The sequence below is a fragment of the Onychostruthus taczanowskii genome, unplaced genomic scaffold (genome assembly GCF_017590055.1).
Source record: "Onychostruthus taczanowskii isolate IOZ18803 unplaced genomic scaffold, ASM1759005v1 scaffold75, whole genome shotgun sequence".
In the NCBI taxonomy this organism is placed as follows: domain Eukaryota; kingdom Metazoa; phylum Chordata; class Aves; order Passeriformes; family Passeridae; genus Onychostruthus; species Onychostruthus taczanowskii.
Window position 1 is genome coordinate 2,230,687 of NW_024505339.1, and position 26,989 is coordinate 2,257,675.

At 48.4% G+C, this 26,989-nt stretch overlaps 1 protein-coding gene across 2 annotated transcripts in view; it reads right to left on the minus strand.

The window, feature by feature from the left end:
* LRRC75A (leucine rich repeat containing 75A) overlaps positions 1-26,989 on the minus strand; it is a 57,329-nt gene that overhangs the window by 21,427 nt on the left and 8,913 nt on the right. For both annotated transcript variants that reach the window (XM_041423070.1, XM_041423071.1), the window contains exon 2: positions 13,669-13,797. In XM_041423070.1, the coding sequence (XP_041279004.1) occupies positions 13,669-13,797 (129 nt within the window). The remainder of the gene's footprint in view (positions 1-13,668; positions 13,798-26,989) is intronic.

Below are 26,989 nucleotides of genomic sequence, written 5' to 3' on the forward strand. Positions count from 1 at the left end.
GGCCAAAAGCTCTTTCTGCCACATCTCCATCAGTCTGCATCACATCACTCATGGAAGGTCAATATAAAGCTGATTTTTTGTGGTCAGAGGGCAGGGAAACCTCAACCTGCAGAGCCTGAATCCCACAGGACTGGGTTTTGGGAAACCCTGAGTGCCCTTTCCATGGAAAGGACAACAACCAAGCACAAAAATTGCGTTTTCCAAATTTTCCAACCCAATCCCAGCAGCAAATGCTCTTGAAATAATACACAGGAAAGGTATCACACAAGATGTGGCCCCTCTAACATCCACAGGGGGTGGAAATGTACATTTTTTATCTGGTTCTCAAACTCTGGGAGAAAAATTGCATGGCAGCGCTGGGGAGATGGGACAGACCACACACATACAGAGTCCAGCCTTCCCAGCTGATGCTGCTGACAGGAAAAAAGCTAGGATGTGCCTTTTTCCTGAGCACTGAGCTCCCAGCCAGCTGATAAATGCTTGGTGAGGAGCCCCCAGCTGAGCTCCTACACATCCATCAGCCACACATCTGGGAATATCCATGAATCTGTTCCCACTGCCACGATCTACAGCTCCTGCAGGGAGAGAATCCTGGGTCACACACAGCAAAAATGCTGTGGGCAGCACCTAATGGATCCCTTAGGATTTTAGCTGTTATATTTTTCATATATTTGTAATCCTGCAGTTCTTTAGTGCATAACTCTAAACTACATATACAGTGCTCACTGCTGTTCTCCCGTTTTTGTCAGACACAAAAATTCCTCTCCAGGCCTGGGAATCAAGGACACCTCACTGCCTCAGGCCCCGAGAAATGTAAACAAAAGTGAGTTGGGGGAGCAAACTTGGGGTAAATGACTTCATTACCTGAAGCTGTAATTGGAAGATTAACCTCCAATATGTAATTGGACTAAAATTATAAAAGTATAAAAACCTGTGGCCCCACATCCATTTTGAGCACAGCCCCTGGGGGACTTCATCTGCCCTAAATGTACCTGAAGGCCCTTCAATAAATATAAATAAGCTGCTTTTTATTACCTTAATTCTGCCTGCCCTCTGTTTTTAGGTGGCCCAAAAAGGCATCAAAATCAGCTCCTGGAAGGAGCAGGAATGCTGCACAGCTCTCTCTTCCCCTTCCATCCACTCTGGAAGCTCTGAGGAGAAGTTGAGCCCTGCTGAGCAATTCCAGGCAGCAGCTTTGGGATGACTCAAGGAGCTCACAAAGCCCAGCTTTGCAAGACTCAGCTCAGGGGAGCAGTTTTTGGGCAATGCCTTCCACTGGATCGTGTCCTCTCCAAACTGGCAGAGCCCCAGCACAATTCCTGACCTCCGGATGAGTCGTGGAGCACAGGAGGGATGCAGGGAGGGCTGGGAGAAGAAGATTTCCCTGCAAAGGGCCTCTTTCCTCATCATTCCTGCTCTGCTCCAGCCCTCTGCAGAAGGAGAGGGCTGCTGGGAGGAGCTGGAGATTGAGGGGATTTGAATCCCTTAACAGATTTCAGCTGGGAATGGGATTCATGGCACTGTGCAGTCCCCAGCCAGCCCTGCTCAAGGGGATTTGCTCAGCAGGAAAACAAGGAAAGGAAGCACCAGCCAAGCCCTGAGTGTCCCCAGAAAGGATGGGGGCATCTGGGCTTGTGCTGGAGACCACCAGGCTCCTGCTGCTCTGGGTGAAGGAATGGGAAATGATCAAACGCAGCGTGATAGATGAGTAATGTGATGGTTGAGTCACACAATTAAAAGGTAAATGTCATGTATATATGTTTAGAGAAGTTTTATAGATTTATAGTTGTGGTTTACCCCCCTTGTGTTGTTATCAGGGGGTGGCCTGGGTTTGGGACATTTGGGAGGGTCAGTTTCTTACTCTGGCAGCACCTGAGCTCCAATCAAGATTTAATTAAGTGATCTCCACCACTGGGCAGCACAGAAGGAGTTGATGGACAGAACTTTGGGAGGGGTTAAAGGGTTAAAAGGTGAAACCCCCCACTGTGTGGGTGAGCACATGGTGGGAAAAAATCCTCTGCTCCTGGCACTGTAATATTTTCTCTATTCAGTCTTCTATTGTATTTTTGATAAGGTTTTAATAAATCTTTAAAATTTTTGGAAGTATCTTTTCTCACACCAGGGATAAATGGGAGCAGGCAGAGGTTGGGAGTTGGGATTTGTGCCCTGGCAAACCTGCAGGGAGCCCTGACCCCATGGCTGAGGCATCACCCAGCACCTGCACAGCACCTTTCACCACCCCCCAGGCACCTTCCTGGCTTTTCTGCAGGGCAGAGGGATTTCACCACGGAAAAACAACCCTGGGAAGAGCAGGGCCATGGTTCCACTGCAGATAAATAACCCTGGAGTCACTGCCTGTCCTCCCTGCATCACCTCATAGGCAAGATTTGGATCCCCAAACTGGATTTCAGGGCTGCTCCAAAGGACAGGAGGAAGGAGGAGGACGCAAAGGAGGTGATAAAGATGTTACAGCAAATTAATTTGTTTTCATTAAAAAATGAATCCCTGCTCCTCCTCCAGCAGCAGAATCCCTGGGGATGGGCAGAGCCCTGGGGGCTGCACCGGGGCCAAGAACCATGGAAAAGAGGCCAACATTAATGATTAAAGAGCCCTGGTGAAGGATTCCTGCTGCAGCACAGCAGGGGAGTGACCCAAATTAGAACAATTAGCCATTGTCTGGGGGCTGCAAGGAAGCAACAGGATTTTTTTTTTTCGGCGTTATTACACAGTTCCCACATTTCTGTCACTCACAATCAATCTTAAATAAAAACGTGCTGTCCTGCATATCTTAAAAATGAGAACTCCCTGGCCTTCCCGAATCCATTAAAAATTGGGTTTTTTTTTTTCCCCTCTCCCCTTTTGTGGTTCCTTTAGAAGACTTTTCACACTTGCAACATCCCTTTCTGGACGCTGCAGGATTTGCAGCTGTGAGGCACGAGCAGCTCTGTCCAGGCACACACCACACTTATCCTGGGAACCCCATTCCCTGCCCCGGAAATATTTGGTGTGGGGATCCTTCAGTCAAGATTTTTGCTTTTCATGCTGTTCAGCAGACAATGAGCCTTAAAACATGACCTATTTCACACCTTAAAAATAAAGAGAATGAGAGATTTCCTTCCAAATCCTTCTTTTTGGTTTTATTTTTTTTGTCTTGGATGATCAGCTAGGACAATAGGATAATAGTTTGGATTATTAAGCAAAAAAACTCAAGTGGTTGAAAGACAAAAAAATTCTCACAATGATAAATGGAATTATTATCCAGTTAAACAAAGGCATAAAACAGTGAGACATGCCCCGGGAAGCCCCAGGGGAGAAAATCCTCAATGGCTTTAATGTGTATCCAATCAGTTATCCCAAATTAGCAGGAGGCAAAGAGAGCAAATCCCCAAGGACTGGAGTTGGGTTTTGGAAAGGATGAGAGCAAAGTACAGAGGAAACGTGGAAATTGTGTCTGAGCCCCTTGTGTGAGAGCTTCACACCCTGTGAGATCCCCAAAATGGGAATGGACACCCCAAACACTCCAGGGACCCCCTGGTCTCAGGGAATCAGGGAGGGAATCAGCACCCACAATGCACAGAGGATGAACCCCACAAGCCCAGGACAGAGCTCTGCCCACCCCAAACTTTCCTGCTCCCCCCGGCTTTAATGGGATCCGAATTTACGACTCTTCCCTTTTGATGTTGTCACGAGGGGCTGAAGTCATCTAATGATTTTCTGCTTTGCTTTTTCCCTTGCCTTTCTTCTTCTTTTTGTCCCTCCCCCCTCTGCTTTCAGAGCTATTGTTGCTTGCAGACATCTGTACTGCAGCCAGTCCCAGATTTCTCTCTGGAAGTCCTAATGGAGTTTTCTCCAGCAAATCCTGTGAGATCAGGAGGTGGGAAAAGATTTAAATCCACCATTCCCTCCAAAATATCCCAAGAACCAGGAGGTGAATGTAGGGATTGGTGACTGTTCCCACCTACAACCCCATCCAGGTGTGCAGGGGAGGATCCACCCCAAATCCCAAATCCCTCCTCCTGCATGGCCAAGTTCCTTGGGCAAGGCATGAAAAACCCTCCTGAAAGAGCTCTCCAGGGAGGTGTCCCTAAAATATCACCACAAGGGTGTTCAGGCTCCTCTGGGAAGAGGATTGGGTGTGTGGAGGATGAGGGATGATGTGGGTGATTCCCAAAGGGAAGCAGATGTTGGCATAGTAGGGTGATAGATCCCAAAAGTAAATTCTAAATAAAGTGACAACGTGGCTTTAGGGCTGATCAATTTGACCACCCCGTAGCTCAGAGCAGAAAAGCTTTTGAAAATAAATCATGTCTGGTTTAATTCAGATTAGAGGAGGAACTTAAGCAATTTAATAAAGGCCATTTTAATAAGAATGAGGGGTTTTTTTGGTCATATTTTGCAATGATTACTGTGGAGCCACAGGGCTTACACACAGTCAGAGCCTAGCATCAAATCAGATCCTGCATCACCTATTTCAGGGGGGTTTTCCTCTCAAACTACCCCAAATATCAGGAAATCCTGGTAGTTTGTGGGGAATCCTACTGAAATAATGTTAAAGGATGCACAGATACAGAAATAAAAGACATAAAAGCTGCACAGAAACAATGCAAACCCAGCAAACAGCTCCAGATGCTGTTTGGATAGGGAATACTGTTCACAGCAGAAACCTCCCTTCCTTCTGGTTTGCTTGGATAGAGGTTTTACCACCAAAAATTCCCTCTTAAATAAGGTAAAAGAGGAAAAAGAGGTAAAAGAGGTAAAATCTGACCAAAATTTCCCTCTTGGGAAGGTAAAAAATGAAAAAAGGAGGTAAAAGAGGAAAAAGAGCTAAAATCTGGAGTATCATAAATAAAAGCCAAAGAAAAGGGCTTTTATTTAAGGAGGAGAAGAACCAATCTTCTATCAAGCAAAAATTAGACTTTGATAAAACCCTATTAGAAACCCCACTAAATTTCCCATCCAGCAGAACTCTTTTTGCAAAGGAAGCAGAATTTTGGAGATGCTGATCAGAAAACTCACCCCCATCTATCACCTGGCAAATCCCAAAGCCACCTACAAAACCATCCAGGGCAATTCCAAACCCAGGTCTGCAGGTAAGGACTTCATAACAAACTGAAAAAGGTAGGAATAATTAAAGGTGGTGGCTGTAATTAGCTGCAGAGCAGGGAGAGAATACAGACCCTGAGCAGCACTTCTGGCCTTTCACCACCTTTTTGGAGCAGCCTGACACTCTGGCAGCTGAAGGTGTCCTGGAGCAGATGGCAGGGGCTCCGTGCCAGGGCAAAATTAACATTTTGTGGAGTCCTGCTTGACAGCAGCATAAAACTCAATGAGGGGGAAAGGCAGCAACTGGTGCAAAATGGGATTGGGCAGGAGGGGCCTGCAGGGACAGCCAGGCTGTCACCTGAGGGGACCTGCCTGGCCCATCTCCAGAAGGTCCCATTAACCCTTGGCTTTCGTCACATTAACCCAACACTGAGCATGGCAATTGTTTTTACTTCATGATTTAAAAAAAAAAAACAAAACCAAATCCTGTGATTCCAGGCGAATCTAGCAAAGCTGGAAACCCCAAATGAGTGGGATTGTCACAGCTCCCCCTTATGTCCTGGCTGCAGGGATGGGGAGGGTGGTCACCTCCCCCCAGCATTACCCAGTTTCATTCTTGGGCTCTCAGGAAAGGATTTCCTCTTTTTCAATTCTTAAAATTCCAGTTCTGCCATCAAAAACCCCTGGGCTTGTGAGGTTTGAGGTTTTATCAAATCCCACCAGCACTGAGTGCTCACTTAGGACAACCACAGAGCACCAAGGAGCCAGCAATTAAACCCTGAATTAGCCAAAATTACCTGCAGCAGTGTCAGAACACTGAAAGGCAAAATCTGTAGAAACAAAGGGAAGGAATGGAACCCAGTTTTGCCCATTTCCCCCCAATCTGCTTTGCTGAAAGGCCAAAATGCAAAGCCTCAGCCTCGGTGTTGACGCACCAAAATGAAAAGCAATGTACAATAGGGCTTATCAAGAGAGGCAGAAGCAGGAGATGAACGGGATTGCAGCAGCTCAGGAAGTTGTTGCAAAGGATCCTGGAGTAATATTGCACTTGGACTTCAGAGAAGCAATTAGAGAAGGCAATAAAATCCGAGGTGATAGATGGCCCTGAGGGGAACATGGAAGATAAAATTGCAAAAAAAAAATAATATCAAAATCTTCCCTGAGAGCTGCTAGAGGGTATCCAGCTCAGCTTCCACAGCAAAAGAGGAATGGGAGCAGGGTGGGGAATGGCAGGGAGGTGTGTGCTGGATTTCCCTGCTCTGTGAGGGCCTAAAATCCTGCCTGAGGTGTGGCAGGAGGCCTTGGAGCATCCCCACTCCTGATAAATTGGACCCACATGATTGCTACAAACAAAGTCATTATGGTAAGATCACTTAGATGCCACTGGAAAGGTCACTGGAGCAACTAAATTTTAATGCTAAATCCATCTGTATCCTACTGATAGAGCTACCATGAAACAAAGGGAGCAGCTAAAAATCCAGGAAGGATTCCTCTGGATTTACTCATTACTCTGGAAATATCTCAGCAAACAACAGGTTAATCCTTGCAGCTGGTGCACAACAGAAAAAGAGAAAAACACCCAAGGAGCTGCTGCTGGAATCAGAGTGCTCAGGGGATGATGGCACTCTCAGGAAAGGGAATGAAATCTTGATTTAAATGAGGATCATTTGGGCATTGCTATGCACTTCATGTCACCCCATTCGCTTTTCTTGTTTCACTTTGTATCAAATTTTGTTTTATTTTTTTGGAATTTCATTTCTGTTTCTCTTCTGTCTCTTTGTTTGCCTTAATTCCCTGATTTTAGAGAATTCAATGGGAATATTTTTTGATCCTTTTCACTGCACTCATTTCCTCTCAGTGTATTTGGTTGTAGTCACTCCATTTCAAATTTTATGTGTTTTTTTCAATTTCATTTTTACTTGATCCTATCTCCTTTCTGGAGTGTTTGTTCCACTCTGTCCTCTGATTTCAAGATTTCATTCCCTTTCCTGAAAGATGGCACTGCCTTCCCCCTCAGCACGCACAGGGAAGGTGAAATCCAGAGGAAAATTGGCATTTCTCAGGGAAAATCCCCCTCGGAACCGCAGGTCTCATCGCAGCAGGCACCACTCACCCTCCTCTGTCCCCCTCTGCTCCCAGGATGAAACCAGATGTGGCTTTTGGGTTATTTATGTCCCAAATTCAGCACATCCCAGAGAGCCTTTCCCAGCCCGGATCAGCCGGGATCCCACGGGAAGCAGAGCCCAGCGCAGCCCCCCATGGCTGCAGGAGTGTCCCTGAGATATTTCTGTCCTTCCCTGGGGGTTCTGAGCCCTGGGAGCCTGGGGAGGGGAGACAGGACCCCCTCCCATCCAGGCCCTGCTAATGTCAATCCCAGGGAAAGGGCACAAGGCTCAGCTCCAGCTCATGAACCACCTCTGCTCTGCAGGCACAGCACAAATGGGCATTTCCCGAATTTTTTTAAAGGGAAAAAGAGGTGAGGAAGGAGCAGTCGAGGGTATCCAAGCTCTCCCGCAACAGCTCCGGGATGCAGCGGGGCTGGAGGGAGCGGGGTCCCTTCCAAGGGCTCCGAGCAGATGTGAAAACACGGATACAGACCCAGGAGCTGTGCTGGGGCTGTCCCGGCAGGATGGATGGCGAGGGGAAAAAGGAAAGTGACAGAGAAATCAGGAGGATTAGCAAATTACCCAACGACTGCGGAGCTCTTTGAAGATGGGAAGGGTGGGATAAAGCTCTTCGAAATCCCCAAATAGCCCAAACTGGGAGATAATCGCTTGCTGGACTTTGGCCAGGAATCCCAGTCCCTGCCATCGAGGAAGAGCAATCACTGGAAAGCAGCTTGGCACCTTCCCTATTTACAAAAACTGTTTGCTTTTATTTCTTTATTTTCTTTTGTTTTTTTTTCTTCCCTAATAGAGGGTGCCTCCCCTTTGGAAGGAGCCATCACCTGGTGCTTCCCAGGGAAAGGAGAGGACATTCTGCCCCTGGGGTGAACCAGAGTGGGTTCAAAAGACCCACAGGGAAAGCCACCCCAAATCTGGGGGAAAGCATCTCTGCCCTGTGGCACAGCCAAACAAATCCTATTTTTAACCTTTTAATTATCCAACCATGTGATGATGCCCATCACCCGCAGCTGGTGTCACAAAGATGGGGAAGAGAGAGGGGAAGATGAGCACATCCCTGGCTGCATGATGTGGCACCTGACATTTGGGAGGCACTGCAAAAATCCATCTCCAGGCTGACAAAAATCCACCCTGTGGCATTTCCAGAGCTTTGCAGATGGCTGGGAAAGGTCGTCCTGTTATTATGGGAGCTGAGCAAAAAGGGGGCCTGGCAATTGTGCCAGTTGGCTCTGAGATTTTGGGCTTAAGCAACCCAAAAAGGGATCAGAAAGATGAAAAGTTTGATAAAAGTCACCTTGGCCGTGCTGGGCTGGTTAATGGTTGGACTTGGTGATGTGAAAGCTTTTCCAGCCTAAATGATTTTTTGATCAGAGTGTGATCAACTGGTCACATTTCCAATTTCATATGGAAATGGGGAGCACTGTCCTCAGGCTGGGAGGGACAAGGATCCAGGGTCTTCCTTGCACCCCACAGGGTTTGGACAAAGGAGGATCAGGCAGGGCTCAGGTCCCATTTCACAAAAAAACCCAGTAAATTCCCAGTAGTGGCACCATCACAGCCCATCCAGACCTTGCCATCATTCCCTGTTAGATTTCATGCTTAAAACCCCTGCAAAATGTCATTTCCTCCCATTTCCCAGGCACTCAGCTCAGCTTCAGCTCTCACACAAAAGCTTTAGGGGAGGAACATCTCTCTTTTTGCAGGGCAATTAGCAGGATATCAAGTCAGCAAAGAACCAGAGCTGCCCTCAATCGGGTCTGAGCTTTCCAGATTTTTCCTTCTTCAGGACATCTTCAAATATTGCCGATGTTCTAAATACCCACAAAGAGGGATCTTCACACTTGAAGCAAGACCAGCAAAAACAAAACAAAAAAAAAATACCCAGAAAGAGCCATTATTACAAAAATAAGTTGAATCCTCATCATCCACTCTGGCCATTATTACAAAATTAAGTTGAATCCTCATCATCCACTCTGCTTTTATATCATATTTTGGGAGTTTAGAGGTGTTTTGTTCATAGATCAGCTCCTTTTATGATGTTTCTTAAAGCAGAAAACAAATAATACTCAGTGTTCTTATAGCCCTTTGGAATCTGAGAGCTGTGTGGGACTTTCCTTGCACACCTCAGAGCAAAAGGGAAAGATAAAAATCTCACTGGGGTTGACAAGATCACCCTGAGCTGGAGTGTCCCTCAACGTGGCACCACTTCATACCTATAAGTTCATCCCATAAGGCTGAAAACCAAATTTGGCATCAGGAATTTGGAATGATAATTTGAATTCCAGCTCAAATAATAACACATGTGGCAGAGGAGCTGGATTATGGGGATATTTATTGGGGATCAAGGCCCTGAGCTGGTGGTCGTGGTGCCCTGCTTATCTTCATCCTGCACAAACTGAGGTTATTAATACACTTTTAGCCACATGGCACAGCACAGAGGGATGGTAAATAAGAAGAAAAATGCCCATTTTAGCCCTGAGAGAAATAATACATTTTAAAAAATGCAGGACATAAGAACCTCAAGATCATTTGTAAGTGAAATTGTTACCTCACAGAGCTGAAGGAGGGTTAGAAATAAATTATTCCATCCAGGTCACAACAACCACTTTTCCTTTCCATGTTTTCTTGTTTTCATGGGTGACAGTTTATGGAATCAAAGCCATCCTGAAAACCTGATCAGTTTAGAGCTCAGGCAGGAAAAGACATCAGAGCCAGGGATGTGGGCACACAGAAATTGCTCAAATGACAGGAAAACCGAGCTTCCATCCACTCAGGGCAAAATCCACTTTGCTTCCACTCTCCAGCTGCTTAGAAGAGCTTTAAAAACTCTCCCTGTCCCCATTCATCTTGAATTTCAGTGGGGAAGATGAGGATAATGTTCCCTATTGCACACACCAGGGAATTATCTCAATCCCAAATTGAGATACTTGCCCAAATCCACTCCCCTGTGTTTGAACAGGGTCACATCTTCCACCAGAAGCCTGGGAGGAGCTGCTGCCCAGGAGGGGCAGGAGAATGGCAGGCAAAGCTGGATTTTGGGATGGGGCTTTGCTAAGCTGCTCTGCCAGCCTTGCCCTGGCACCAAGCAGCAGGATGGGGATCAGCAAAGCCAAAATCTCACTCTGGGCAGCCTTCAGGGCTTGGAGGAGCTTCCAGGTGCATCCCAGGGATTGCAGTGAAACAACACACGGGCACAAGCCCCAAACCAGCCTTGCCCAAGGCTCCACTTTCCCTTTCCCCCAGTGCTTATCCCAAATAATCCAACAAGTCCCCAAGCTGGAGGGAAGCCTGACTCACTCCCTATCACAGCCATCAATCATCCACACACGTGGCTTTGGTGTGTGGAAAAAAAGGGAATTGCTTTAATTTTCCAATAGTTCAGGGCCAGATATCCCTGCTGGCATGGAGAGCTTTGAATTTTTCATGGGGGCCCTTCGCTCCTTATTCAAAGTTTGTGTTTTCAGCTCCTTCCCACTGCAAACCAGAGCAGCTGCAGGAGATTTGGGGCCTCCTGGCTGCTCCATCCCACAGCACATGGCTTTGCTGGGGTGTTTTGTACCCTTCTCCTGGCCATGGGGACAGGTAGATATCCCCCTGAGGGCAGCACCCATTGATTCCTGGCACTGGGTTTTGGGAAGTGGCTTTGGAGCAGAGCTGCTCTCCAAGGAACTTTTTCCACAAGGAGAGAGGCAGGGAGATAAAAGACTGGCCATGGGAGAGAAGACACTTTTTCAGATGTTTTTGATCCCCCTTTTCTTGCTGGAAATCTTCCTGCACAGTCTGAGTTTCCTGAACAGCAAATCTGCCCCTTTCCGAGGCCTCAGGAACCCCAAAGGTGACAAGAGCTGCACTCCAGGACCTGGGTTTCCTTGAACAGCATTAAACACATCTGCAATGGGACCAAATCCAACCCCTGACTTCCAAAGGATCTTGGAAGGAGTTTTTCCTTGGCTCCTTTCACACCCCAACCCTCGGGCCAGGCTGGGACCTCAGCAGGGCCTGGGAGCAGCAATCCAGCCCTGCACCACTGCCTGGACACCCACACAAAGCTCACCCAAACATTTCCACCTGCCAAATTCCTCCTTCACAGCACTCCAGCCTCCTCCAGCTTTTGGGTTGGATTTGCTGGCTGGAATCAGCATCCCCTGAGCTCCAGAGCCACGCTGGGGAGGCCAGGCCAGTTTTTCCTGGCTATACAGACTCAGGCCGTGTTTACCCAGGGCTTGGAAAAATGATTCAACTTTTATTTTAGCTCAGAGGAGAGACCAAGGGGTCATCTTTAAGCTAAAGGTGGTATAAATAGAAGCTGAGTGAAAAAAGCAATGTACAGAGAGTCAGGAGAACCTCTCCAGGAGGGCGGAGGGAAGCAGGACCCCATAACCCTGAGCAGGGACATATTTAAAAGAGAAGGTTAATAGGGACCAGGGTCCAGGTCAGCTCCACCCACCTCTGGATGGATAAGGACAAGCTCCCAGCTGCCTCAACATATATATTTATGTATATTTGTGGCATAGGATGCAGAGCAAAAGCCAAAAATTCTGCAGCACTTCTGGCCCTGAGTGTTCTGCTCTCACACATCATGCCAAGCCTCTGTCAAAGTGAAGTAAGTCTGGGGGAAGAGAGGGCTGGGAGCTGGAAAATAACCCTGGTGACTAAAGCATGCAACTTTCTGGGGACTTACAGAACATCAGTATCTCAGGAAACCACCATGAAACACTGGGATGAAGTTACTTTTCACTCAGCTGCCAAAAAAAAGGGTTTAAAGCACAGCCAGTGGCACCCAAACCTGAGCAAGGCAAAGCCACCAATGAGGAGCTGCAGCACAGCCCTGCTGCTGCTGGAGTTGTTCTCTGTCACCTGCACAATCCCTGCTTCCTTCTCCAAGGCAGCATCCCCATCCATCCATCCATCCATCCATCCATCCATCCATCCATCCATCCATCCATCCATCCATCCATCCATCCATCCCTGGTGTGGTGCTTTGAGCTGTGCAAAGGATGTGGAAAGGACCAAGGGCATCCAAAAAGCATCTCCTACAGAGTGAGAGCCTCAGTGCTTCACAGGCTGATTCATTTGAGGTTTTGCCACCACAGAATCCCAGAATGGTCAGGCTGGAAGGCCCAAATTTCCCAGCACGTGGCACAGGATTGTGTCCAGACAGCTCTGGGATCTCTCCAGTGAAGGGAGGCTCCACACTCCACACCCTCTCTGGACAATCAACTCCAGCTCCCACCTGCACTGGGAAGAAATTCTTCCTCATTTTCAGGTGGAGCTTTCTGGGCATCAGCACCTGCCTGTTCCTCTTGTCCCACTGCTGGGTCCCTGCACACACAGACAGCCAGGGATGAGGGCCCCTCTCAGCATCTCCTCTCCAGGCTGAACAGCCCCAGCTCCCTCAGCCTTTCCTTGCCAGAGATGCTCCAGTCCCTTCATCCTCTTTGTCCCCCTGCTTTGGCCCTACTCCAGGACCTATTCTTGCCCTGAGGAGCCCAGAACTGGACACAGCTGTCCAGATGTGCCTCACAGGGCTGAGCAGAGGAATGAGGACTTTGCATCTCCCTGCTTACCCTGGCACTGCCTCCTCCACAGCCTTCGGTGCCAAAAGAAACCTGCAGGGGCACAAGGGAGAGCAGGAGCTCCACGCCCAGGAGTGGCCTCGGGGTGTTTTTATGGGGAATACAGAGCTCTCCTCCCATGGCTCACCCTCAGGAGGAGAAACCAGCTTAGTCACAGTGCTCTGGAAAAGCACAACCTCAGCAGGGGAACGGGGCCTCTCCGCCTGGAAACGCGCCCGGCACGAGAGCAGCTTTCTCCACTTTCCCAGTTCATGGGGGAGGAGGAAGGAAAGGATCTTATTCTCCACAGGAAAAGGGATCCATGGATATCCCTGCACAGCACAGGGGTGTGGCTCCATCTCCATCTCACGCTGTAGGACATGGACAGCCATCCTTTTCTCTGGAGGTGGAGATATGGGTCCCTGGTGTCCTCTCCACCCTTCCCAGCACCTTTTACTGAGAGCAGAGAGTTTTATGAAGCCCTTCAGAGTCAGACTCACACCACAGCCCAGGCAGACACAGCCCCAACAGCACCTTTGTGGCTTTGCCTCACAACGTGTAAGAAATCTGTAAATGCTTAAAAAAAAAAAAAAAAGCAATTTCCCTCCTTTTCTAACACTGATGGAGGCTATAACTGAGTAAAACATCCACAAGAAGCAGCAGTGAATGACTCCATCCCTTCAGACACTCACAGGAAATTAAAGACCTGTTATTAGCAGCAAATACAGGAGAGTGATGCCTGCAGGTCCATCCACCCATGGATGATCCCTTGCCACACAGAAGCCAAAAGGAGTACCAACATTAGCCAAATATCACTCTTTCAGCTGGAAAACCTGATCCTCTTGGTCCAGACCCACCCAGAACTGGGAGGATTTTCCCCTAGCACTCCACATTCCCAGTCTGCAAGGCAGCACAGCCCCAGAGTGTGAGGAGAACGTGGCACCTACTGGTTTGGGGCAGTGGATGTATCTTGCCAAGCTGATGATGAGGTCGTGGGTGATGGGATCCACCAGGTTTCGGAAGCTGGCGTAACGATAGAGGACATCATCCAGAGAGGTGGACTCCATCCCTAAATCCTGCAGGAAACAGGGCAAAGGAGCAAGGTTAGGTGAGATAGAAAAGCCAGTGGTTCTTAAAGTCAGCCCTCACTGGAGGAGAAGCCAAGGAGAAAATGATCCCCAGCAGCTCCCACTGAAAATGTTGTTGGAGGGTTCTTGTTTTCCCTGCAGTGTTGGTGACAAAGAGAAGGAAGGGACACCTTGTGTGACCTTGAGGGAAGCTGCACTCCCAGCCTTCACCTGCTCTGCAAAGAGGCTTTAGGGCTGCAGGATCAGCCTCATAAACCCACGGAGTCAATGACACCCTTGCAACAGGATAAAATCCAAGATGACCCCAGAGAACATCACACAGAGCTGCAACTGGAGAATAAATGCAGCACTGGAGGAGTTCTGGGGCTGCCATGCACAGGGAGGGAGGAAGGAGCCTAAAACTGCAGCACTGGAAACAGGAGGATGGATTGGAGAGAGGGAAGAGCAAAATGCTGGGTTAGACTGACTGGGAAGGAGAGGAAGCTCTGCCAGTGGAGACTGGACAAGGTGGAGTCAGGAGCAGTTCAGGTGGAGCTGATCCTGCCCCAGGGATGGGCCAGACCTCCTGAGGTCCCCTCCAAGGCTGCTCTCTATGGTTTGTAATTCTTAGGCTGAATAATTTGAGGAATTTTAGCAGAGAACTCCCCGTATGGAATACATCAGTGCACAGGGATGAGGAGGGGAAGGGTTATACACAGTGTGCTCCTTTTACCTCAAATATATTTGTGTGTATAATACCCAAATACTCTTTTTGTTCCTTTTTGAACTTCTTTTACTTCCCATGGAGCTGGTGGCACCCGGCACAAAGAATTTCCTTTTGGCAAACTCAAGCCAATAACATCTTGGCACCGTGCAATAAATTAAAGCTTGTCCTGAGCTCAGAGATGCTCCAGCCCCAAAAACCCCAGGGGAAGGCACATTGCTTGTAGGTGTGGATGCTCTTGATTTCAGACAGGTTGAAAATAAACATCTACACTTAAAAAAAAAAAAAAAAAAAATCCACTGTGCCTTCAGACACAACAGCCCGAGGGATCTCACATTACAGCAATTACAGCTCAGGCCACAAACGAGGTGACAAGTGTTTATCCCACTGGTTTCTTTGGTATTTTTAGGATCAGCCCTGCAGCACTGCCTGAGTTAACACCAACTCCTTGACTGCAAACAGGTTATTTAGTAAAAAAAAGAGCTGAGGCAGTTGAAAAACACACACGTGTGAGGCTGCCCTGTTGGGAAAATCAAGTGGCCAAACTGATTTCTGGTCTGTCTCACAGCTTCTGCCAAATTACTATTTACAACTTATAAAAATCATATTATATGATACAAATTATATGTATTATATTGTACAAATTACTATTTACAAATTTATACAAATTATTTTTGTACTTTAAAAAAAAAAAAGAAAAAAAAATCTCAGTGTGGAGAGAGCTTGGGCTCCTTTGCAAGAGGAAGGAGAAATAGAAATTGTGGAGGGAGGTGCTCAGAGGAAACTCCTACTTTTCCAGGGAGAGAAGCACCAACACCAGCATGGATGTCACCTTCCCAGTTTGGTAAAGCTCAGCATTAGGATCAAGCAAACATCAGATAAAAGCTGGATTTGGTCCATGATCTATGGCAAACACCAGGCATTACCAGAGGGCCACTCTGGGGACCTGGGAAAACTCACTGGGACCTCTCAGAATCAAACCAGGCTCAGCTTCTTGCCCCTTCAAGCATCTCAAAACTCTTCACCATTTTCTCCTCAGCTAAAATGAAAACGTCCAGCTCATAAATCAGAGAATTTCTCCTCCTCTCTCCTGGGAGAACTTTACATTTTCCACATGGAGCCTTCCCTCCTCCCTCCTGGAATTCACATTTTTTAGGCACAGATTTCTTTCTCAGCTGCTCCCCAAACCTCTCTGCCACACCAACATTGTCTCTTTTCCACCACACACATTATTTTAAAGCCTCTGAAGGCTGAAACTTGTTCGAGGCCAAGTGATGAGCTCATCTGCAATTTAATAACTTAACACCAGTTCATGCTGTCAGCAGCAAATCACCCATCACTGGCTTTGCAGAAAACGCCCAGCATCTGGCTCCAGCCACTTTTTTTTCAGCACGTTCCTTTTTCCCAGGGGATTTTACCTGGATGGCAAGTGCAGATTTCAAATAAATAAGGGTTTAAAGTGATGGGATTTATGAGCCAGGCATGGCTTCCTCAGGACAGATTTGAGGGGTGTTCAGGAGTGGATCCAAACCCCTGAACTCTGCTGGGGTGTTTTGTCCACGTGTGGCAGGAAAATGGGAATCTCTGCAGGAAAAAGGAGAATTCTCAAACAGGAATCACCCATGACCTCTTTGCAGTTTATCCCATTTGTTTCCAGTTTTAGGAAGCTGAAAGGCAAACCATTGATCCATCCTTATCCACTGGAAGGAAAATTTCCTACCACCAACCAGCTGAGCCTCCATGGGAGACTTCTGCAAATCTAGCAGTGTAAAGCTATCAGGTTCAAAAAAAAAATAAAATCCAACCACCTACCCCACTCTGAGCGGTGAATTTGAAATTTATACCCAAAAATCCAGCAGAGAAAAAAAAGTAACGTGTTCCTCCAGCAGCCAGCAATAGAAATTCCCCAGACACAGTCATGAAAGGTATAAAAAACCCCAATTATTTTTGAAAACAAACCCCCAAACCCAGTGAGAAGCACAGGGATGCTGTGCCCAATCTGTTATTTGCAGCAAAACCCATAAAAACAGCTCTTTTCCCCCAAAATTCAGAGCTCACCCATCACTCTGCAGGCCAACATCACCCAAGGAAAACATCTGGGAGCCCACTTTTCTTTCTCTCATGTAAAACTTCTTATTCCTTTCTGCTGTCCAAAACTGCAGCTCCCAGCCTTTGGAAGCTCCAAGTTGTGTCTCCAGCATCCCCCAAGCCACACAGAGCCATAACCAACCACAGCCAAGCCCATTTTTGCTTATTAAACTATTTATCACTGCAAATTGAATTGTAATTAGGGGAAAATGCAGCAGGTCCCCGTGAGGAGTCATTGAGAAAGCAGCTTCTGCTGTTGTTGTTTTCACTAACACCGAGTTATTGCTGCCCAAATGAGGTTCCTGTGCAAAAAAACCCTCATCACAGCTGCTCACAAATATCCCAAGAGCTGCTGGTTTGGTCAGCACCTCTTCCAAAACTCCTTTATCTCCACTAAATTCAGGGCAGCATCCTGAATTTCCAAGCAGGGGGGTTTGTGTTGTAAACAAGAGTCAGGCACTGAAGGAAGGAAGGATTAATTCAGTGTTCCATCCATCATCTGCTCCAAGTTACCTGGGAAAAATGATTCCAGCAGGTGGGAGTAGTGTGGGGAGGGAGGTCAGCTCAGAGAGAGGGGTGGGATGTGACTCAGCCCTGTGTTCCTCTGGATGTTGGACACAACCTGTGTCCTGTGGGGAAAATCCAGCCACTTCCCCCTACTCTTCCCCAAAAAGATTTTTAAGGTAGGAATCGATTTCTGGTTGAGAGAAAAGCACCCCAAAGGTAATGATGTCACAGCATATTTTGGGACAAAAACCAGCCCTGAGCCACACAGAGATGATCAAATTTGCACTTTTGAGGAGGGCAGGCAGCATTTGGGAGCTCAGCACACCTGGAAGGGGGGTCCCAAAAGCCACCCTGGGAACCTCCACACAAACCAACAACTGCTTCTGCAGACTTCATGTCCAACCCACCAGCCTGGAGTAAAATCAGAGTTTAAATATGTGGGATATTTTCTGTTTCACAGAGTTAATATCGGTTTGGGAGCCACAAATGGCTCATTCAGGCACTGAGGGTGCAGTAAGAGAAGGGAGTCGATGCTTCAGGGAAGGAGCAAATATTTCCCTGGCAGACTGACTCAAATAATAAATGGTGGCAGCTTGAACCCCCTCCAGGAGGCTGGAATTGGAGGAACTTGGAGAGATGGATTAATGGGCAGAGATGTGATGCTGCCAGCCAGATAATAAACAACTGAGAATAGGAGATTTGCAGAAAAATGCTCTTTTATTTCATACTGCCAGGCAAAGGCAATGACTCCAACTGGAATTTGGCCAGATCATAGCTACAGTTAAGATTTCTTCAGGAGAGTGGATGTTTAATGAGGATGGCCTCAGCTCTGCTGATTTACAGAGCCCCTGGGATCCCAGAAAAAGCTTGGAAGTTCTGTTTGGGTAAGGTGACTCCAGGATTTGCTTTGAACAACTCCAACAATTCCCATCCACCACTGCCTTTAACCCAGTTCTGCCCTGAGCTCACCAAATCTCATCCACTCATCCCTCCTAAAGCAGCAGGAGCTGCCCAAATCCTGTTTTTCCATCCAAGCCTGGGGCTGGGGCTCCAGCTGGGGCTCCAGCCCCAAGCCAGGATCCTGCTGGCCATGCAGAGCCCGCACCAGATGGCTCCTGGTGGCACTTGTCACTTATCCCTGCTGCTCCCAGACGGATGGGTGACAGCCCAGCCTGCCAGAGGCACAAGAGACTCTTTAGAACCTTCCCAAGGAGAGTGGTGCCACAAAGTTTTCCCCCTACAAAGGGAAGAGGCAGAAAAAGCTGCAGGTCAAGGAGGATTTGAGCAAAGCACAGCTGAGGGGTCACTCTCCCACCCCCTCAGCTCCTGGGAGCCAGCTCCAGCCAGAGCCCCACACATTCCTGGCTAAAACCCAAAGAAAAAGGTTCATGGATCAACCCTGCACAACACCCACCCTGTTAACTCCAGTCTGGCTGCTGGGCCTCCACAGCTCTGCAGTCAAGCTTTAAATGAAAATAGAACCAATTTAATCAAATCTGCCATTTCCATCCTCGCGTGTCTGCCCAAAGAGCTTCCTGGAGCATCCCAGGTGCTGCTTGGAGTATCCAAACACAGGTTAGGAGCAGAACTTCATCAATTTCTCCTCCATTTTGCCTGTGACCAGCAGCTCTCAGGGCTGCAGAGGAACTCGGCCCCAGCACGGGGCTGATGCCCACGATCAGCCCCAGCCTCGACCACATTGTGCTGCCAGCTCCCAGCTGTAAAAAAAAACTAATTTTCCCTTGCAAAAGCCTTCTAGGTCCCTGCTGGAAAATGGATTTGGAGGACAGGCTGCCTATTATCTCCTGTCAGGGAAGGAGCCAGAGCTGCCACCTAAGCTCAGGGCGCTGTCAGTTCATATGAGGATGGTGATTCATCCTGCTCGGAGACAGCTGGGCTGACTCAGGCCCTGGATGAGCTTGTCTCTCTCATTTACCTGCCAAGAAAAGCCCCTCTAATTAGCTGATCCTAGACATTCAGTGTTGAGGCAACTGGAGGAGGAAAATCCCCCTCGTGCTGCTCTCACCTTTGTCTCCCAGCACAGCGAGCACGGAGCTCTGAGTGGTTTTCCTGCCCCCTCTCCCAGCCAAAATCAGCCCCATCTGTTCTGCAGCTGATCACCCATCCATATTAGTTAGATTTTTATGATTTGCTTCAGCACACCATGGTTTTTTTTAGAGGTAACCCGAGGCTCAGACAACTCTTGTCCTTGGGAGGTGACAGGAGATGCCTGATGGCCACTAAAGATTTTTATTTGTGTGTCTCCTACCCTGCCCTCACAAGCAGTAAATCCACAAACAACCCTAAAATAAGTATTTACAGGAACAAAAGAGAAAAACAGAACTGGGATCCTTGCAGGAAAGGGGAAGAGATTCACAAGCAGAGGATGGGGAGGAATCTCTCGCCCTCATCCTTTCCACTGCCTGTGAGAGAAGGGATGCTCTCAATGCTGCCTGGGCTTGCAGCAAGTGAGCAGCTCCTGGGACAAGAGCAGCATTCCAATCACACAATTCCCTGCTTGGAATCACAGACCAGGCTCCCCACACCCCCTCCAGCTGATGGGAGTTGTTGGATCAACATTGAGTCCTTGGTGCAGTCTGTTCCTCACCCACACGTACAGCATTCCATGAGCCAGACACCCCAGCTCTGCACATCCCTGCAAACATCTCTGCTGGGAAAAGAGTCCAAAAAGCCTCACCCAGGTGGCCCAGCATCAGGGATGAATCAAACAGGCACCAAGGCTGGTGCTGCCTGTCCATCCTGCCACCCCCTGTCCTTCCCCAGGTGACTCTGGTGTCACCACTCCTGTTAAACCATGGGGAAGGGGCAGGGGTCTCACAGGTGATGAAGGTTATCTGAGTTCAGGGGAATTGGGAGGGAAGAAAGACCAGATCCCAGCAAGGGAAGGAGCAGGATTTGGCTGTGGAAAGCCCTGCATGGCAGAACAGATGCTCTGCAGCTGGGCCAGATGGTCCCCAGCTGCTGTCAGGGATTCTGCCTGGGACAGGACAGGGGATCCTGCTGGATCTGAGCTTTGCTGATGGGATGGAGGATGCAGGAAAGCTCAGCCCTGGTCTAACAGAGCAAATGAGACACTGGGAGTCCTCACCTCTCACTCATCTAATCCAGCCCCTTCTCCAAATTACCCTCCCTTCACAATTAACACAACCCTGCACGAGCTGCCAGGCTCTGCCATTAATTCTAAACCAGGCTCTGCTTAGGAAGGAATCAGGATTTGTGGTCTTGGCCCAGCAGCTGTCACCAGGAGAGGCTTCAGGAGGAGGCCAGCGTGGGTCTCCTGATGTACAGCAGGTTAAAAGCCCTCTCTGAGCCCATCCTGACCTGCTGTTCCCAGGAGCAGCAGAAACAGAAGGAATTGCAAATCTCACTTGAAACAACACATTTGCTTTTTTTGTCCACTCCAAAAATGTTCTTTTGATGGCTCTCCTTGCCCTCCTCAGCCAGCAGAGCTGTTGCAATCCAGCAATGGGAAAAAAAAAAAAAAAAGTTGAAAATATTGGGGGATTGATCAATGCAGCCAAAAATCCTGAGGTGGGGATTGCCCACAGCTATCCAGGGGTTTTGTTTTGATGCCCAGCCCTAGGAAACACTCCTACACCCTCCCCCAGAACCTGCAGCATCAATAATGATGTTCCTGCCTCACCTGGAAGCCTCCTGGATCCAGCAGAAACCAATCCACCCCTGTACACACAATGAGAGGCTGCAACCCAAGAACTGCTCTCTGAAAGCTGCTCCCACTTCCAAGCCCTGAGCTGATTATTATTGCATCAGCCATGGAGGGATGCATTGTTAATGCTCAATGGATGCTAAACTCTGCTTCAAAAGGATGGAATTTCGGGGTGGGAGACTCTAGGAATGTTTTGGCATCCTTTAATAGGTGCTGGAATAAAGCCTCAGATATTTGTGATAGAGAAAATAAGCATCAGTGATTCCTCATCACAGCTCTCTCCCAGAGTTATTCAATGGAAGTAATTGAAGGCATCTTTGAGAGACAAAATATTCAATTAACTCTCCAAACTGGCTGCTGTGGAATAATGCAAGCATGACAAAAAGATAATTTAAGTGAACAAATTGCAGCCGACTCCCATAAAATCATGCCAATTTTTTTTTTTTTTTGGGCCCATTTGACTCCCATAAAATCATGCCAAAATTTTTTTTTGGGGCCCATTTACACCACTGCAGGAGCCTGGGTGGGAGGAGCACAGGGAAAAAATGGGTTTGGATCAATAGCAATACCTGCACGTACCAAAATCCAGGCATATCCCTGGATTTTTACCAGCAAAGAGAGTAGAATTACTCAGCACAAGAATCTGGCTGAGTGTCACTGCAGGAATTAAGAGATTTTGGAAGGTAAAGATTTAGAAGGAGAAAGATACAGAGAGATTTTAGGACAAAGCAAAAGCGGAGGAAGTAGGGTTGAACAAAACAAAGAAATAAAAGCTCCCTGACCCTTTTTTGCATTAAAATTTATCCTAGGAACAGCCTATTCCATGAAACCACTTAGTACATTCCCAACTGTTAAAAGGGAATTCCAGCAAAGGAGAAAAACCAACCCAACCCCACAGCACCAAATTATATTTTCTGAATTAAGACAAAGCAACAGGAGTGGAATAAAAATCAAGGTTTCCCCAAGGAAGCCAGCATCACCCAAGTAATTAATATGGACAACATGAATTCCAATTCTTTCATTTGCAAATCCAGCATCCCCAGTTAATCTCGAGCATGGACAAAGTCCATTAATAAAGCAGAATCCTGTAATGGGATTCAAAGCAACGTCAAATCAATAAATTAAAAAAAAAAAAACAAACTTGTGTGGTTAAATAATCTACACTTTGCATAATAACATCAGTGCTGTGATGCTGGGTGGTTAAGTGGAGACAAATTCCAGAGCAATACCAGCAAGAAAATCAGATTGAGGTGGGAAAACCTCCCTGTTCAGGGGTGAAATCCATGAGCCAAGGGAAAATCTGCCTCACACTCCATGAACCCTCTCCTGAGCAGCCCCACACAGAGCTGGGAGCTCCCCAAGCAGCTTTTCAAAGAGTGAGGGGGGATGATCTCCCTTAAAATCCTTTCTCAACCCCTCTGGTCTCACCCTGGGTGAATCCTGACCAGGATGTGCCAGGTCTGAATTCAGCAGGACCTTTCCTGTGCCCCCCACTGCCAGCTCAGATGAATTTACTGACCAACACTGACCCCAGCTCCTCCTGTTTCACCAAACCACTGCCTTTTGGGGCACCTTGGATGCCTCACAGCTCCCTGCAAAGAGCTGAAAAGGAGAAACTGAGTCACAGACAGCTAAACCCACACCCCAAACTGACCCTGCTGCCCTCAGCATCCCCACTTCCAAACCCTTCCAGCTGGGAGGCCACGGCTCTGCTCTCCTCCTCCTCCTCTGGGATATCTCCTCTCAGGCTTGCCAAGTCAGAAAACCACTTAAATACCTGATTAACTACAAGCACATGTTTAAATCCCACTGGAGCCAAAGGGCTTGGATTAGCAGAGTGCTTCGTGCAGGTTTTTGTTAAGCAAAACTTCTTCCCTCCACCCAGCTCCCCTCCCAGGGAAGGAGTGGGACACCCCAGAGTGAGATGCAGCTCAAGTGAGCAGTGGAAGAAGCATTTTGCACAAAATCAGGGAATGAGATCCCAGGGGACACAGGCTGGGCTGATGGAGAGTGCTCTGCCCTCCAGAGCCAGCAAACATTTCCAGTAAGTGCCATTAAAATTCTCTTTATTTCACCACACACCAGGCTCCAGAAAGGCCAGAGGGTGGTGGCTGCTGGTCCTGAGCCCCAGAGATGTGACAGATTAACCCAAAAATGGCCTGAGAGCCTCTGTGCCTGGCTGAGAAGGGAAATCCACCCCAGGTTTCACTGGGGGTGCTGAACAGACCCAGGTAATGAACAGCTTTTCTGCTGGGTCCTGTTTGTGGGGTCTGGCTCCCTGTGAGGGAAAGGGCTGCTCCCTGCACCCCAAACCCACAGGACCCCCACAGCAGGCAAGGAGAAGCAGGAACATCCCTCCTGCCCAACTCCTGCAGTATCACATCCTGTTTTCAGCAATAGAAGGTGCAACCCCCACCCTCCCCACCACTAAAATCCTAATATTTCTGCTTTGTTTGACAGCCAGGGCCATTAAATTGCTGCTGTTGATATTCCATTTCCCAGTGGCGATGCCAGAGCAGCTCGGGAGGATGAGACACAAAACACACCTCGGCCCAGGGAGCTTCTGCCAGGGAAGCAGAGCCTGTGATGGATCTGTGGCCCCAGGAGGAGAAGGAGCCACGAGCTGGGTGATGAAAACCACGCCTGGAGCTCACTTTGCAGGAGAGGATCCTCTGCAAAGCTGCTGCTCCCACTGCTGAGTCACAGCTGCTGTGCAGGATTAGGAGTTTCCTTCCATCTGGGGCTTTTGCCTGTCGGGGTGAGCCCCAAAAGACACCAAGGAACAAGGCAGGGAGCAGCTCCAGAGCAGGAGCATCAGCAAAGCATCCGTGCCCTGGGATATTCCCTTCATTCCCTACAATGTGACACCAGCCCAGGAAGCGTCCCCAGGGAGAAGCCTGGAATGCCATGGGTAACAGAGCACCCTGCTAATCCCTCCTGCTTCCCCAGGGATGGCTGAGCCTTCCTGGGAACACTCAGCTGGATCCCATGGAACGCTGTGGCCACTGGATATTCCCACAGGTGCCAGAACCAAGTCTGTGGCTTGCAGTTCCTGCTCCCAGTTCTGGCATTGCAAGCCCAGAACATTGATTTTCCAACTCCAAAACAGCCAGCACTGATATTTTTTACACCAGCAGCTCCTCCTGAAGTTAACAGCAGAGGAAAAAGAACCCCAGAAACTTTCAGGACACGGCACCAAATCCTTAATCTCTTTTCCCAGATACAACCACGGGGCTGAATAATCCCTGAAACCTGATGTAGGATGATGAGCTGAGCAAGAGGAAAGCCAGGATGAGCTCATTGTGCTGAGCCTCCCCTTCCCTGCTCCAGTCCCACCGGGACATCTACAGCCCTGGGCTGGAATTCCTCAAACGGCCACGAGCAGCTGATTTCAATATCATTAAAGCATGACTAACACAGACCTGGAGCTGGTTCTGAAGTGGAGGAGCCACTGGTGGGTGGTGAATCAGACACCTCCAGCCTCACACACACGTGATGTGGGGTGGCATTTAGCACACAGTGACACCAAACCTGCCTTGGGACCTTCTCCCCGTGCCAAGAAACGCCAGAAATTCATGGCTGGAAGAAAGATTCCCTTTTGCAAGGCATGAAACAGGAGGAAAAAACCCTTGGTTTTCTCTGAAGACCCAGAGGCTTGTCTAAAATCACCAGTGACAAGTAAATAGATTGGAAAAAGCTCCCTCTGAGAGCCAGGCTGACTCAATCTGTGTTATCTTTTCCCTTTTTACTTTATCTTCCCTGATGTTCCTGCTCAGGAAGAGATAAGGAGCAGCTGCTCTCGTGGCCCTGCCACTTCTGTGCACTTCATTCCTGTTCTTGGGAATTCCCTGCTTCCCCTCCCCTCTGCTAGAGGGATGCTCAGCCCTTCTGCTCCATTCCCCCTGAAAAATGAGGAGTAGAGAAGCTTTTCCCTGGTGAAGAATAATTCCCTGGGTATTATTTAGGGTGGAAAAGCTCAAGTCTGACCACTAACCCACGACTAAACCATGTCCCCACATCCCACAAACTCCTCCAGGGATGGCACAGCCACATCCTGGTGGCTCTGGGATGGGTCAGTCAGAGCTGGAACATCCAGGGGAGCTTGGTCAGCACTGGGTCCCACCAGGATTTTGCAAAATGTCATTCCCATCCTCCTGCAATCAATGGAATGATCTCAGCCTGTGGGAATGGCACTGTATTCCTGCCTTTGGGAATATTCCAGGCTCCTGTATTTTTGCCCTCTTCCAAAGGGAGGGCACACAAGCAAACACGAGTCCTCATGGAAAATAAAGTTGATTTATGCGATGCGGCACTAAAAGGTCTTTTTTTAAAAAAGATATTTCAGGAGAAGAGTTTAGCTGATTTATTTTCTTTCAGGAAAGGAGTTTGCCTGATTTATTTTCTTTGTGTTGGTGGAGAACAGCAGCTGATGGGCAAGAGATGAAAGCACCCCAAGCAGAGATTCCTGACCACGTTTCACGGAGTTCATCCCATCCAAGAACTGCTTTACATCTAGAAAAGGATGGAGAAGTTTATCACAGCCAAAACTTGCACTGCTGCAAGGCTGACCCCACCACCTGCACCGTGCAGATTCTCCATCCTCCTCCTCTGGACACCAACGGGGTGGGAAGGAAACCAGAGGGAAAACCAAGCTGTGCAAGGAGAGCTCAGGAGAAGCACCAAAGCTGCTCCTGTTTCACAGTTCAGCCTTTCCACTGAATGACCACTGCCATGGACTGGAAAGTCAGCTTTGGGATGTTTTCCCCTGCCAAGAAATGCCAGGAATTCCTGCCTAGAAGTGGTACAGCTCCAGCAGCTGGATCCCATGTGGGAGCAGGGCCGTGCTGGATGCTGCACACCCACAGCCCTGCTGTTTACGAGGCACCCAGCGCCTTTACAGGGATGCACACATCCTAAAATCCAGGAAAACCCGGAATCCTGGCAGCTCGTGGGGCTGCTGCCACCTTTGTTCTAAAGCAGCAAGGCAAGAGAGAAGAATGCCATGGAAAGGACTGGATTTTTACACTGAGAAAGGAGATGCTGCAGAGCAGATGTTGTGCATGTCCTGAGACACATTTCCCCTTCCCAAATCCACAAATCTGTGCAAAGACTGGTTTGGGTTGGAAGGGACCTTAAAGCTCCTCTCATTCCCACTCCTCTGCCATGGGCAGGGGCACCTTCCATAGACCAGGGAGCTCCAACCTGGCCTTGGGCTCTTCCAGGGATGGAACAGCCACAGCTGCTCTGGACACCCTGTGCAGGGCCTCCCCACCCTGCCAGGGAACAATCCCTTCCCAACATCCCATCCAAACCTCCCCTGGGCCAGCCTGAAGCCCTGGCAGCCTCTCTGAATCACCCACACTGGTGACACTCTGTGTTTTTGGGGCACCAATGAAGAGTTCAGCTCTAATCCAGAGAGAGGATGAAAAGCAGAGTCCCAGACTCAGCAGGAGCAGCTCCACACCTGCAGTCACCAGGGTCCTGCTGAGTGCTCCAAATTCCCCTCCAAATCCAGCACACCCAGCCCAGCTGTGACCCCACTGAACAGCCTGGGAGTGGCACACACACAACAAAACATCGATTTTGGAACTGCTGAGAGGAGGTTTTCCTCTTCAAACACCCACAGAAAACTGGGGAAAGGAATGGATGAGACCATCAGCATGGGCAAATTACCCTCATTTTTTGCAGGGTGACTCAAAAGTCTCCCATTTCCCATCCTGAGACTCAGTCAGTGCTGTGCCTACACCACAGGGAGCTGGGAACTTCACCCTGACTTGTATCAACAAAGGGAAGTCAGTTTTGGAGATGAAGGGAAGAAATGAAGCCTTTCCCATGTTTTATGCCACGCTTGTGTGGTTTCACTTGCAGCATCAGATTTTGAACCATCAGGTAGAGCAGGGCTGGGATTTGGTATTTGATATTTGAAGAAGGTTGGAAGGTAAAATATTTCTTGAAGGCTTTCACAGCAACTTCCCTGCCTGTCTGGCACCAGGGAATTTGGATGCTCCTTTGAGGATCCACCTTGGCATGTGCCTCCAAACTGGAGGTGGGATCCTCCCAGCTGGCTCAGCCTCTCCAGAGAAACCCAAAAGTAAAGGATTTGGGCTCATCAAAGTCACCAGGAAATGCCCAAACTTGCTAAGGAAGAATTAATGACTGAGCTGCCCAAGGATTCAATTCAGTAATATTAAAAT